General features: G+C 46.0%; 1 protein-coding gene and 1 long non-coding RNA gene across 2 annotated transcripts; both read left to right on the plus strand.

The window, feature by feature from the left end:
• The first annotated feature begins 1,220 nt into the window (after nucleotides 1-1,220).
• On the plus strand, nucleotides 1,221-4,336 carry LOC116985454 (restin homolog). Its single transcript, XM_033040243.1, has 2 exons — nucleotides 1,221-1,669; nucleotides 3,877-4,336. The coding sequence occupies exons 1-2, from the start codon at nucleotides 1,335-1,337 to the stop codon at nucleotides 4,334-4,336; spliced, it is 795 nt and encodes a 264-aa protein (XP_032896134.1). The 5' UTR covers nucleotides 1,221-1,334.
• Nucleotides 4,337-5,052: 716 nt separating this feature from the next.
• Nucleotides 5,053-8,354, plus strand: LOC116986011. Its single transcript, XR_004415389.1, has 3 exons — nucleotides 5,053-5,135; nucleotides 6,646-6,741; nucleotides 8,285-8,354. It is a non-coding gene; the product is annotated as an uncharacterized LOC116986011 (long non-coding RNA).
• Nucleotides 8,355-14,305: the final 5,951 nt, after the last annotated feature.

Consider the following 14,305-nt stretch of genomic DNA (forward strand, 5'->3'; position numbering starts at 1 on the left):
CCTGATGTATACAGCACCCACTCTGTACAGCACCCACCCTGATGTATACAGCACCCACCCTGATGTATACAGCACCCACCCACCCTGCCTCAGGGATGTAATGCTGAGGCTCTATAAGGCGCTGGTCGGGCCACATTTGGAGTATTGTGAGCAATTTTGGGCCCCATATCTGAGGAAGGATGTGTCGGCTCTGGAGAGGGTCCAGAGGAGGTTTACGAGAATGATCCCAGGAATGAGTGGGTTAACATATGATGAGCGTTTGACGACACTGGGCCTGTACTCGCTGGAGTTTAGAAGAATGAGGGGGGGACCTCATTGAAACGTACAGAATAGTGAAAGGCCTGGATAGAGTGGATGTGGAGAGGATGTTTCCACTGGTGGGAGAGTCGAGGACTAGAGGTCACAGCCTCAGAATTAAAGGACATTCCTGTGGACTGGAGGGTAGCCAATTTTTTAAGAAAGGAGGGAGAGAGAAAATGGGGAACTATAGACCAGTTAGCCTTGCATCGGTGGTGGGGAAGATGCTTGCGTTGATGATTAAAGATGTTATAGCAGAGCATTTGGAAAGCAGTGACGTGATCAGTCAAAGTCAGCATGGATTTATGAAGGGGAAATCATGCTTGACTAATCTGCCATTTTTTGAGGATGTAACAAGTAGAATGGATAAGGGAGAGCCAGTGGATGTGGTGTATCTGGACTTTCAAAAAGTCTTTGACAAGGTCCCACACAAGAGATTAGCGTGCAAAATGAGAGCACATGATGTTGGGGGATAGGTGACGTTTCACAGAGTGCTGGAGTAACTCAGCGGGTCAGGCAGCATCTGTGGAGAACATGGATAGGTGACGTTTCACAGAGTGCTGGAGTAACTCAGCGGGTCAGGCAGCATCTGTGGAGAACATGGATAGGTGACGTTTCACAGAGTGCTGGAGTAACTCAGCGGGTCAGGCAGCATCTGTGGAGAACATGGATAGGCAAAGTTATTGGTCTGAAGAAGGGTCCCAACCCAAAACGTCACCTATCCATGTTCTCCACAGATGCTGCCTGACCCGCTGAGTTACTCCAGCACTCTGTGTCTTATAGATGAACTAGTGATTTGGTTACATTTCTTCCAGCTTGATAATGGCAATCACAAATCATTTAAAAAATATCTTTCCAGATCATCTGACAAAGATATTCCTCAGGTCGGCCGACTTCCCCATATCCACGTGTCAGATCCGAACCAGGAGAGACAAGAGAGAGGGGTCAGACACGCGATCAATAGCCCGAACTGTGGCAGGAATAAGCTGCCTTCCCTCAAGCCTGAGTCTCCAGCCACTCGTGGCAAAGGTACAAAGATGTCTTTGTTGGAATCCAGAGTGAAGTCAGTGGAAGAAGCAAACTGCTCCTTGCTAAAGGAGATTGGAAAACTCCAGAATGAACTAAAGCAGGTTGGAGGAGAAGCCTGTGGCTTCCGGGATCAAACCACATCATGGTCATCCATCATGGGCAACATTGAAGTCAGCAACAACACCATCTCAAAGATCATGTCACGTCTCAAGGAAGCAGAGGGGACACTTTACTCGGAGAAGTTGTCAATGATCATGTTATTAAATCGAGCGCAGCAGTTAGAACTGATGATCACTGACAACGAGGAGGAAATGAAAAGCCAAAGGAATCAATCTGAGCGCAGGTGAGCCTGGTGAAGAACACAAGGATGATCGGTCAATGCCAACACGTTCACATTATAAAACATACTGTGTAATGTCGACAAGTGGAAGCTCAAAATGCTGCTAAAATGTGTAGAATGGGACTTTGCCCAGTGTATTAATAATAATCATACACTTTATTGTCATTGTATATACATACAACAAAATGTCAGGCGCGCTGCCCAAGCGGAGCTCCAACCTATCAGATAAATAATAACAGCAAGAAAAACATCGTCAAGTCAGAATGTGCAATATGCAAATATATTCCACAGTATACTGTTATGGCAGTACAACATATTGGCTATGGGGGGTGTGTGTTCAGTTCAGAGTGGTGATGGCCTTGGGGTAAAAACTGTTTGTTAATCTTGTGGTGTGTGATTTGATGGACCTGTAACGCCTTCCTGAGGGCAGAAGGGCAAACAAATGTGTGGGATGAGATGAGGCCTTCAGGATACGTGATGCCGTCCGCAGGCAACGAGAGCTATAGATCTCTTCCAGGGCAGGCAGGTGTGTGTTGGTGATCTGGGCTGTGTTGACGAGTCTCTGCAGAGCCTTCTTGTCTGCCGCAGAACTGTTGCCGTACCACCCCAGGGTACCATGTGTCAGGACACTCTCTATGGAGCAACGGTAGAATGACACCAGCAGTTGTTGTGGCAAGTTAACTTTCCTGAGTGATCTTCGGAAGTGAAGCCGTTGTTGTGCCTTCTTTACCTGGGAGTGCTTGTTAGTTGACCACCTGACATCTGCTGACATGTGGGTGCCCAGGAACCTGATACTGGAGACTTTGACCACTCTTTCTCCGTTCATGTACGTGAGGACATAGGGTTAAGATGAAACGTCGCCTGCCCATTCCCTCCACAGATGCTGCCTGACCCGCTGCGTTCCTCTGCTCAAGATTCCCGCATCTGCAGTTCCTTGTGTCTTCATCCCGTTGGGGTATTGACAGAACTGTTGATATTAACGGCGTTTCAGACCCGCCTGGCTGGTTACAGGTTGAAGTGTCTGGCAAACTATTAGGAAAGTTACAACATTAGGAAAGTTACAACATTTTGAGATTTTAATAATTAAACCTGTAAGTATAGACAATAGACAACAGGTGCAGGAGTAGAGGCCATTCGGCCCTTCGAGCCAGCACCGCCATTCAATGTGATCATGGCTGATCATCCCCAATCAGTTCCTGCCATCAGATATTATCCCATCAGATAAAGCATTAAAAACAACTTTAATATTTACCTAACTCACTTTCATATCTTCAGTATTAAAAAAGTTATGGTCATTTTCATACTAGGAAATTAGCATCTTGTTCCCTATTGTATTGTATTGACTGAACTCAAAAGCTGTGATCGAGGACAAGCCTTGTCACAAGGGCCGTTTTACACAGACATACGTACAGATCGGTCATGGCAGCCGCTATGTTCAACATGTTCAACATGGCGGCCAGCGGCCACACTCTGATCTGTACGCACTGTGGAAGCTTTTAGACAGATATTTTGTGATCACTGCGAGACAATGACACAATACGGACAATGATCACGTTGCCGATATCGGGGCCTAATTAACTTATTTCTCATCATCAGATTAAATTTAAATCACATCAAAAACTAGATAAGCTGTTAAATAAACGCCCTACGTGCCTTTTGTTTTAGTGTGAACGTGCGATCCGTGATTTAGAACGCCTTGAATTTGAGCCCCGACTTTGAAATCCAGCGATTCAACAGACCAGCAACCTGTTGACAAAAAGCACGAGTGGATGACAGAAGGGGATTTCCTCTACGTCATAAGCTTGTTGTACGAGGAAATCCCCCCCTGACAACAATGAAAAACCTGCAGTTTATTCACCCCCCCCCCCTACAGTCTCTTGAGTCCCGCGCACAACAGTCGGCACATCTGGAGCCTGATGGCAGGGGTTGTAACAATGGTAAAACTATAGGTTAGGCAATTCTTTGGCTAAGTTTCAGATTATTCCCTGCAACAACACACCATAAACATTTGCAGACATTGGCTGTCTTTACTCAGTGCCATTTTCCCAAGTCCCACTAATAATCTTAAATCTCCTTGGTTCTTGGTTCTTGGTTTCTTGGTCCTCCAAAATATTCCAAATGGAATTTAAACTGGAATTTAAAATGGAATTTAAAGCTTTTGATGGCAGGGGCTGGTTTTGTGCGCTGAAGTCAGGTGTGTTTTCTCGTAGGTTAGCAGAATTACAGAGTGTGGTGCAGAACATTCATGGGCAGAAGGTACAAACGGAGAGAATGGTCTCCACCTTAATGAGTGACGTGGGACAGGGAAAGAATCAGATGGAACTGCAGGAGTCTGAAATTAAACTGGTCAAAGAAGAGCTGAAACAAGTTTCGCAGCAAATGGACGAGGAAAACAAGTTAACCGTCAGTATTGGGGAAATTATATTTAACATTTTAGGATTATGTCAAATGTTTGTGAATGCCTTAAATCTTGACGAGTACATTTGCATGCTATGTACTTTCTTTTACTTTTTAAAAATACTTTCAAAAACTTCAGAAACGGACAAGTTTATCTTAACTGATTTTTATATGCAACTTATTTGTCTGAAGTTTTTCGAAGACACTGTATCCCAGACCAAGTTTGCAACTTTGATTTCCAAGTATGTAGCAAAAGCCAGCCTTGCCTTATAATCCCAATCATTTTAATTGCTCTCTTGACCATAAACAAGAGGGTTTGCTCCTTCAGTTCATAGAGTCATGGAATACTTATGATATAGGAAGCAACCTGGCTCAGTGTGTTTGTAGCAGCCAAGAGAACGAGCTATCCAATGTAACCTCTTCCTGCATTCACATTGCCAATCTATAAACAAGGAAGGAACTGCAGATGCTGGTTTACACCGATGAACACAACATGCTGGAGTAACTCAGTGGGACAGGCAGCATCTGTGGAGAGAAGGAATGGGTGACATTTGGGGTCTCGATCTGAAACATCACCCATTCCTTCTCTCCATGAAGGTTGGGATGTTATGTTACAGTTGTACAACATGTTAGTGAGGCCACACTTGTATTACTGTGTACAATTTAGGTCTCCCTGTCATAGGAAGGATGTTGTTAAGCTGGAACGAGAGCAGAGAAGGTTTACGAGGATGTTGCCGGGACTCGAGCCTGAGCTATAGGGGGAGGTTGGGCAGGTAGGACTTATTCACCAGAGTGCAGGAGGCTGAGGGGAGATCTTATAGAGGTGTACGAAATCATGAAGGGAATAGATCGGGTGGAAAATGTCAAACATTCCTTTGCCAGATGAATATCCACATTTAGAAATGGCTTACTGTTACCCTGGCAGTGAAAATAAATTTAATACAAGTTTCATCTGGGAAGAAACTAAGAATGTGTTTATATATTTACAGTGGTCCAACTTACAGAAACAAAATGAAGCAACACTCTACGCTGAAGAGTCAATTAAACAATTAAGGAGCACATTTGAACACAGGTATTGTGTGATTAATACTGTATTTCTCCAGACGTTGCTGGCTACTACCAACATCAAGATATTTCCTCCCTCTGCTCTCCGCTGCTGTATATTTTTTATCTTGTTTAGTCTTGAAATGAAGCCAATAATAATTTTCACTTTTTATTGACCGTGTGTTCAGCACGGACATTGTGGGCCGAAGGGCCTGAGCCTGTGCTGTTCCGTGTTCTATGTTCTGTCGTGCTGTAAATAACAAGCTAACCATCAGCAGGAAACTCTGCTCCTTCCCCACTGCTGGCTCCATGTCTGTGCCGAGCCACCACCTCCCTTCCCAGGGCTCGGCCCAAAGCTGTGATGGTTAATCCCTAACCTAAAACCATCCAGCAGCTTGCAAATGTAAAGTGGACAAACCACCTTGCACAATTTCATAAGTGATAGGAACACAATTAGGCCATTCGGCCTATTAAGTCTACTCCGCCCATTCAACCTCCCTCCTAACCCCATTCTCCTGCCTTCTCCCCAGAACCTCTGACACCTGTACTAATCAAGAATCTATCTATCTCTGCCTTAAATATACCCACTGACTTGTGGGCTCCACAGCCTTCTTAATGAATGTACTTTATTTTCAATTTCCTGAAAGAATGTATTTACACACATCAGTCTGAAGAAGGGTCTCGACCCGAAACGTCACATTTTCCTTCGCTCCACAGATGCTGCCTCAATCGCTGAGTTTCTCCAGCATTTTTATCTGCCTTCGATTTTTCCAGCATCTGCAGTTCCTTCTTAAACATTGACGCACCTTTTGGACAAACCTATTACACGAGTACACAAAATATTTTGCCCTTATTTAATGTGAAAAAAAAAATCATTTCAAACAACTAACTCCCACTAGTCTGTTCGTAACATTGGAACAAAATGAATATTAAAAGCAGGCAGCACCGAGGTACAGTGAAAAGCTTTTGTTGCGTGCTAACCAGTCAGCGGAAAGACAATACATGATTACAATCGAGCCACTTACAGAGTACAGATACATGATAAGGGAATAACGTTTAGTGCAAGGTAAAGTCAGCAAGGTCCGATCAAAGATAGTTCGAGGGTCTCCAATGATGTAGATAGTAGTTAGGACCGCTCTCTGGTTGTGGTAGGATGGTTCAGTTGCCTGATAAACTGAGGATTTGAGGGTTGCTTAAAGTCCATGCTTATGTTGGTTATAGAGTCTATGTATCTCAAAGTCCTAGGAATTAGTGGGAAATGCGTTTATTTGTCTTTTCACGGCTGTTTTATGTTAATTTAGTTTCTTAATGTGCCAATTATTTCTTGAGCTTTCGATGAATGTTTAAAAAAATGTGTTTAAAATGATTTACCGAAAACGTATAATGATAGTTCCAGCATAATTTGGCCAAACCTTCCACGTTTGGTCAGCTTGCTATTTTATGCAGTTTTACAGAAGTATACCAACGTATTCATAAGATCTTTTGACTGGATTAATTTAGCTCAAGGGGTTAGTAATGAAATGTATTTAACATTACAGGATGCTGCAGATTGAAAATGCATTGAATTACCTCAAGAACAGACAAACCTTTCTTGAATCGGAAGAAAATAATCTGGAGGAAAGGATTAACACAAGGTTCATCTTTTAGTTCGTCGAGTGAAGGGAATAGAAACATAGACACAGAAAAATAGGTGCAGGAGTAGGCCATTCGGCCCTTCGAGCCAGCACCACCATTCAACATCATCATGGCTGATCATCTAATATCAGTACCTCGTTCCTGCTTTTCTCCCCATATCCCTTGATTCCGTTAGCCCAAAGAGCTAAATCTAACTCTCTCTTGAAAACATCCAGTGAATTGGCCTCCATTGCCTTCTGTGGCAGAGAATTCCACAGATTCACAACTCTCTGGGTGAAAAAGTGTTTCCTCATCTCAGTCCTCAATGGCTGACCCCTTATTCTTAAACTGTGACCCCTGGTTCTGGACTCCCCCAACATGGGGAACATTTTTCCTGCATCTAGCCTGTCCAATCCTTTAAGAATTTTATATGTTTCTATAAGATTCCCTCTCATCCTTCTAAATTCCAATAGGTCGGGTGAATGCTGAGTCATTTACCCAGAGTAGGGGAATCAAGAACCAGAGGACATGGGGTTTAAGGTGAGAGGCAACATATTTAATAGGGACATGAGGGGTGACTTTTCCACACAGGTGGTTGTATGGAACGAGCTGCCAGTGGAGGTAGTTGAGGCAGGGACTATAACAACATTTGAAAGACATTTGGACAGGTACATGGATAGGAAAGGTTTAGAGGGATATGGGCCATTCCCAGGTGGATGGGACAATTGTAGATGGGGTATCTTGATCAGTATGGGCAGGTTGGGCCGAAGGGCCTGTTTCGGTGCTGTACGACTCTGTGACTATGACTTCCTTGTTACCATTTTCCACAAGCCCCTCTTGGGTCGGTGCGGACTAGGATCGCCAACTGTCCCGTATTAGCCGGGACATCCCGTATATTGGGCTAAATTGGTTTGTCCCGTACAGGACCGCCCTTGTCCAGTATTTGACTGCTACAACTCGGGTCGTGGGTACTGTCGGGTCGAAGCGCCACATCTGACCCCGCCTCACCCGTCCCGATGTAGTGCAGCCCATGGAGTGCAGCAGCAGCTCCTCGCCCGTGGCCCCGTCGGCTTTGCCTGGGCCAAAACTCCTCAGCTGGCCCGCCGGCTGGGCTTTGTGTGCAGTCCAGCACCCGGGGCCAACTCATCATTCACCCAGCCACGGCCCAGTCGGTCAACGAATTGCCGTCGGGAATTTGTCCCGTATTTTGACCTTTTGTCCCTTATTTGGGAGTGAGAAAGTTGGCAACCCTAGAGATAACATTCCTCTCTCTCTCTCTGTTCTGCGTAAGAGCATAAAGACTGATGAGCGCTGTAAAGCCACAAGCAAGACAGCTGGCTCCCAGGTTGAGGTGGACATGACCGAGGGATGTGGGTCGATGTCTCACCAGAGTGGACAATGTCAGAGATATGTCCAGTGCATTGAGGGGGGTTCCTTGGTTATCTTTACAACTGGAAGGGAGAAGCTGAAGATAGTTGGAGTCCGTGTGGTAGGATTCAGTGTTGGCCACATGTTGGATGCAATTTGAAGGCAACCCCAGGCTTCTGTGTCTTTGTGTCCAAGGCTCGATGATCTAGCTGCTGCAATAGTACAACAAGAACACACGAGGCTGCAGAAACACAATGAGATGCAGACTTCCGCATCAGAGAACAAGAGTGACCAGGTAACCTTGTCTCCATATCACTGACTACGTATTATTTACAATGTGTTTCCTTTAACATATTGGGATAATTTAACACGAATCTGGTGAAAACTGAATATAGAATGCCAGACATAATGCATTATTGGAAATCTATTGAAAATCAGTTTAGTTTAGAGATACAGCGCGGAAACAGGCCCTTCGGCCCACCGAGTCCGCACCGACCAGCGATCCCCGCACACTAACACTATCCTACACACACTAGGGACAATTTACACATTTACACCAAGCCAATTAACCTACAAACCTGTACGTCTTTGGAGTGTGGGAGGAAACCAAGGATCTCGGAGAAAACCCAGGCGGGTCACGGGGAGAACGTGCAAACTCCGTACAGACAGCACCCGTAGTCGGGATGGAACTTGGGTCTCCAGCGCTGTGAGGCAGCAACTCTACCGCTGCGCCACCGTGCCACCTGGACAAATCTCGAAACATCTCTCACTGTGAAACTACCACGGCTCAGTGCGGTTGGGGAAGCTCCAGAGGTTCACACACACTACAGAATATCTCTAGTGATGAGAGTTTTAGCCACAAGCCTGGGGTACTTGGGTGCTTGATGGTCAGTGTGGAATCGATGGGCTGAAGGGCCTGTTTCCCTGCTGTATCTCAAAACTAAACTCTCTTGTAACTCTCTTGCAAGCAGGCAAATTTGGGCACCACATCTGAGGAAGGATGTGCGGTCTCTGGAGAAGGTCCAGAGGATGTTTACAAGATTGATCCCAGGAATGAGTGGGTTCACCTATGATGAGCATTTGTCGGCACTGGGCCTGTACTCGCTGGAGTTTAGAAGAATGAGGGGGGACCTCATTGAAACATACAGAATAGTGAAAGGCCTGGATGGAGTGGATGTGGAGAGGATGTTTCCACTAGTGGGAGAGTCTAGGACCGGAGGTCGCAGCCTCAGAATTAAAGGGCGCGCTTTTAGAAAGGAGGTGAGGAGAAACTTCTTTAGTCAGAAGGTGGTGAATGTGTGGAACTCATTGCCACAGAGGGCTGTGGAGGCCAAGTCAGTGTATATTTTTAAGGCAGAGATAGACAGATTCTTGATTAGAACGAGTGTCAAGGGTTATGGGGAGAAGGCAGGAGAATGGGATTAGGAGGCAGAGATCGGCCATGATTGAATGGCGGAGTAGACTAGATGGGCTGAATGGCCTACTACTACTCCTATAATTTGTGAATAACATGTCCAGTGTGGCAGTGATAAATGGTGCTGAGGAGATTTAAACACAGGAAATAATCCATTCAGTGCCATCGAACATCTCCTGGCAGCGGAGTCTGCATCTCACCAGAGACGTGTTAGAGAAATCCCCCTCTGCCCGCCTCCATACTATCCTGGGAGTCCGAACCACACAAGCCAGCCACAAATAGATGCAATATGTATTTTTTCAAAACAAAAAGCAAAGAAAAATGTCAAAGTTCAGGTATTAATTGCAGCAATAACTCAGGTACCGAGTATTGCTGGTATTTTGCTGACGTTAGCGGCACTTTCGTTACAAATTGGATAATTACTGATTCAATCACATCCTTAATCATATTTCTGTTGCTGCATCAGTAATGATCTGTAATAGATCTCAAACCTTCAAACATCACCACAATGTATCCATGACTCAGTCGTAATGTTAAGGGAGCTTTTCGCAAAGCATGCAATGCCATGGGGGGGGGGCCATATAAGCACGGATACAGGCCCTTCGGCCCATCTAGTCAGTGCTAGCCCTAATGGAGAAACAACTTCAATCACAAAGAATTTTAATCACCCCCATGTCTGAAAGGTAAATGATCCCCATAAACCCATGTTATAAATGTCACCTTTAAATATGATTATTTCCCAAATACTTCTTAGAATTACTTTCTTTACAAATCTTCAAGCCAACCAAGACGCTCCATCTAAGCTGGTCCCGATTGCCGGCGTATTCATTGTGATTTACTTTTAGTGTGGCCACATAATTAAGCCTAACGATGAATCGAGTAATTGTATTATAATATTCCATATTCCACATCTTTTATTGTTTTATAAGTGGAGGGTGTTTAAGATGCCGTAGGATTGTGTTTGACAGGTGTCTGCAGCGGCTGTGAGCAGTCACTGGGACTGGCATGACTGGCCACAGACGTGATGTCTGGCGATCACCTTGTGCTGGGGGGGGAGTGATAGAGCACGTGAGAATATTGACCCCAGAGTCAGGATAACACAGAAGTGTCTCGACCCGAAACGTCACCCATTCCTTCTCTCCAGAGATGCTGCCTGTCCCGCATAGTTACTCCAGCGTTTTGTGTCAGAGGGGGCCAGCATGAAGTTACTGGAATGGTCACCTCCAGGGGTAATATAATTCTGGCTGCAGGATGAGTCCAGAGATGAGCTGAGGGAGGGCTAGTGTTGGACAATGTTAGAAGCTGAACTAATGTATAATTCCTTGAGTTGGCCCAAACATAACCAAATGCTTTACCCTGCCCTCCATCCTCACACCGAGATCTCAACACACCTTCATGTTGGGCTCAGGTACCTGTAGATCCTATAGTGTAGGAGACAGGCTTCGTCAACCAAGTTGTGTGCTGTCCTTGGCCGTTTGTTAGTTCCTGTTGCCTTGGAGACAATGTGGCACTTTGTTTCAGGATAAAGTCGCTCAACGTTTGGAAGAATTCAGGAAACATTTACAACAGCAAGAAGCTCAGTTTCGGAAGGAAATAGAAGAGAGATTTCTACATCTTGAAAAGGTGAGATTATGGCTGGGAACCTTGGAAAGGTGGACATCACTGACATTCATACTTTTAGCTCTATTTCCTCAGTGCCCAGCTCTCTGTAGTAACACACACCTGTACAGGTGGTCACCAACATGAACTTGGTGCCCGCCCAGCCCACACTAAATGCTGAACCAATGGAGACCACACGAGAGCAAGTCATGTGGAACTTGTTGAAGGCGCGGGTGTTGAAGAACTCTGGGAAGAGGGAAGGGGAGAGGTGGTGAGGTTTAAGGAGAACATTGCAGACACCTTGGCAACTGAAGATATGACCTGCATCAGTGAGACTGAAGCCGTCCATGCATCGAGGTCAGGATGGGCTTGGAATTTGAATGTTTTTCTTTGTTCAGTCCTTGGTCTGTAATGTCAACGATGTCTGAGGTTAAAACAAAATTCACAATGATTCGATTGTCCAGAGGTCAATCAAGGATGGGCCGTGTGAGTGAGTACTGGTGGTCTATCAGATGTGGGCTGGCAGGGGGGGCCCGGAGTGGGGGGGGGGGGGGTCACTGTAGAGGAAAGAGAGTCCCGCTGTGAGTGGTGGTGGGGGGGGGGGGGGGGGATTGGGGAGCGGCGGGGGGAGGAGTGGGCATGGGGGGCCGCTGAGAACAAAGAGGGTCCCGGCATGGGGTGTGGGGTGAGTGTTAGGGGGCTGCCGAGAACAAAGTGGGTCCATTGGGAATATAATTAATACATTTGTAACTTTGTCACTGCCCTTTATGTAGCGACTCTTTGCATACCTTCTATTGCATGTCTGTATATCCTATTGCAAACAAAGGACTCCACTGTGCCGAGCTACACGTGAGAATAAAATGTCATCATCATCAAGGACATTGCAATGTGACTGAGATCCTTTTTGGATTCAGGTGTCATGGTGTCATCTCCAGACAGCAGCCTTGCCCCTAATGCCGGGACGTCTACCTGGATGGGTGACCACCCTGGATAGCCAGGAGGGTTCAATGGGAACACTGACCCACTGAGTCACACATCCTAGTTGAGGCATTCAGCAGGTCAGGCAACATCTCATTGAGCCTTAGATCTGTACAGCACCGAAACAGGCCCTTCGGCCCAACTCATCCCTGCTGACCAAGTTGACATACTGGGCTAGCCACAGTGGCCTGTATTTAGCCCATATCCCTCTAAACCCTTCCAATCCATGTATCTGTCCAAATGTCTATTGAAAGTCATAATTATGGGTGTTATGGGGAGAGGGCAGGAGAATGGGGTTAGGAGGGAGAGATAGATCAGCCATGATTGAATGGTGGAGTAGACTTGATGGGCCGAATGGCCTAATTCTGCTCCTATCACTTCTGACCTTATAATTGTATTTGTCAAACTGATCATTTGTCCTGGAAAGAATAGATTCATAAAACCCCATCACTTGATAAACTACCATTATTTTTTACACTGATGTACTGTAATGTGTATCAGGCAGCTCTGATCAGTAACTTACATTGCACTTTCATCAGTGATATAATTGATAAAGGAGATGCTGGCCCTTGTATGTATTTACACAGAACCTGCATAGATTGGAAAGGGTGGGAGGCAACTTTGAGAAGGACTTGCGGGAGAATAGTGGCAGTGAATGGAGCACTTTTCACCAACCCAGTGAGGATATCATCAAATCAATTAAAGACCAACAGGTGCGTACAATATTTCATCCATTACCCTTAGTTTGGTTTGGTTTAGAGATACAGCGCGAAAACAGGCCCTTCGGCCCGACGAGTCCGTGCCGACCAGCGATCACCCCGTACACACACGAGAGACAATTTACAGAAGTCAATTAACTTACAAATCCGCACATCTTTGTAATGTGGGAGGAAACCGGAGCACCCGGAGGAAACCCACGTGGTCACAAACCCTGTACAGGCAGCACCCATAGTCAGGATTGAACCGGGTCTCTGGCGCTGTGAGGCAGCAACTCTACCGCTGCGCCACCATGCCGACCCAACATTCCTGGATCATTCGGAGTAACTTCCACAGGTAAAGAGTGAGCATTATTGTTCCAGGTATGAAAGATGATCCATGTACCTGTCCTACTAAAATATTGTAGTCCCTGCCTCAACTACATCCTCTGGCAGCTCGTTCCATACACCTTCCACCCTCCACCCCTTTCACCTTAACCCCGTGTCCTCTGTTCCCGATGTTGGGGGAGTCCAGAACCAGGGGCCACAGTTTAAGAATAAAGGGTAAGCCATTTAGAACGGAGACAAGGAAACACTTTTTCACACAGAGAGTTATGAGTCTGTGGAATTCTCTGCCTCAGAGGGCGGTGGAGGCCAGTTCTCTGGATGCTTTCAAGAGAGAGCTAGATAGGGCTATTAAAGATAGCGGAGTCAGGGGATATGGGGAGAAGGCAGGAACGGGGTACTGATTAGGGATGATCAGCCATGATCACATTGAATGGCGGTGCTGGCACGAAGGGCCGAATGGCCTACTCCTGCACCTATTGTCCATTGTCTCTTGTCTAAGTTGTTGTTTTCTATATTTTATGATTTTTTCATTCTGTTTATCTAATCTATACTATTACTAAAACTCTCATCTCGACCATCTCATCTCAGCAGATTGGTCTTCTCACCTGTCATTCACCATGAAGGTAACCCACGGATAATAAATTCCCCAGAGGTGGGGCTGAGTCCGTGAGCAGCGTCCGGCAGAGAGCCTCTGAGTGAAGTCAGAGTGAGACCGGGAGCTACTGGGGGATGAGGGGAAATGAGCCGCGCCTGCGCAGTTAGGGGCTATGGGAGAGTGGTGGAACATTGCTTTGGGGGAACGGGTTGCGTTTGGGGGACCAGGCCTCCCTTGCGACTGGGACCCAACGGTTCCCACTTAGTCGAGTAAAACATAAAAGTCATGTTAAGTTGGTTCTGGTAAATTGGAAAAAGTAAGTTTATAAAAGTTTTTTCTTCCAGTCAAGGTTGGAAGAAAGCAACGTGAGGCTGGACAGTGATGTCAAGCAGCTGGCAGAACTCGTTTGCTCACAACACGATCTTGATCGAGAAAGTCCTCAAAGCGGAGATCCTTGATCGGTTAGGAAGCTTGTTATTTCTCCAGATAAACACAAAATGCCGGAGTAACTCAGCGGGACAGGCAGCATCTCTGGAGAGAAGGGATGGGTGATGTTTCGGGTCAGCACTTCTTCAGACTCAGGGGAA

The sequence above is a fragment of the Amblyraja radiata genome, chromosome 22, assembly GCF_010909765.2.
Source record: "Amblyraja radiata isolate CabotCenter1 chromosome 22, sAmbRad1.1.pri, whole genome shotgun sequence".
Classification (NCBI taxonomy): Eukaryota; Metazoa; Chordata; class Chondrichthyes; order Rajiformes; family Rajidae; genus Amblyraja; species Amblyraja radiata.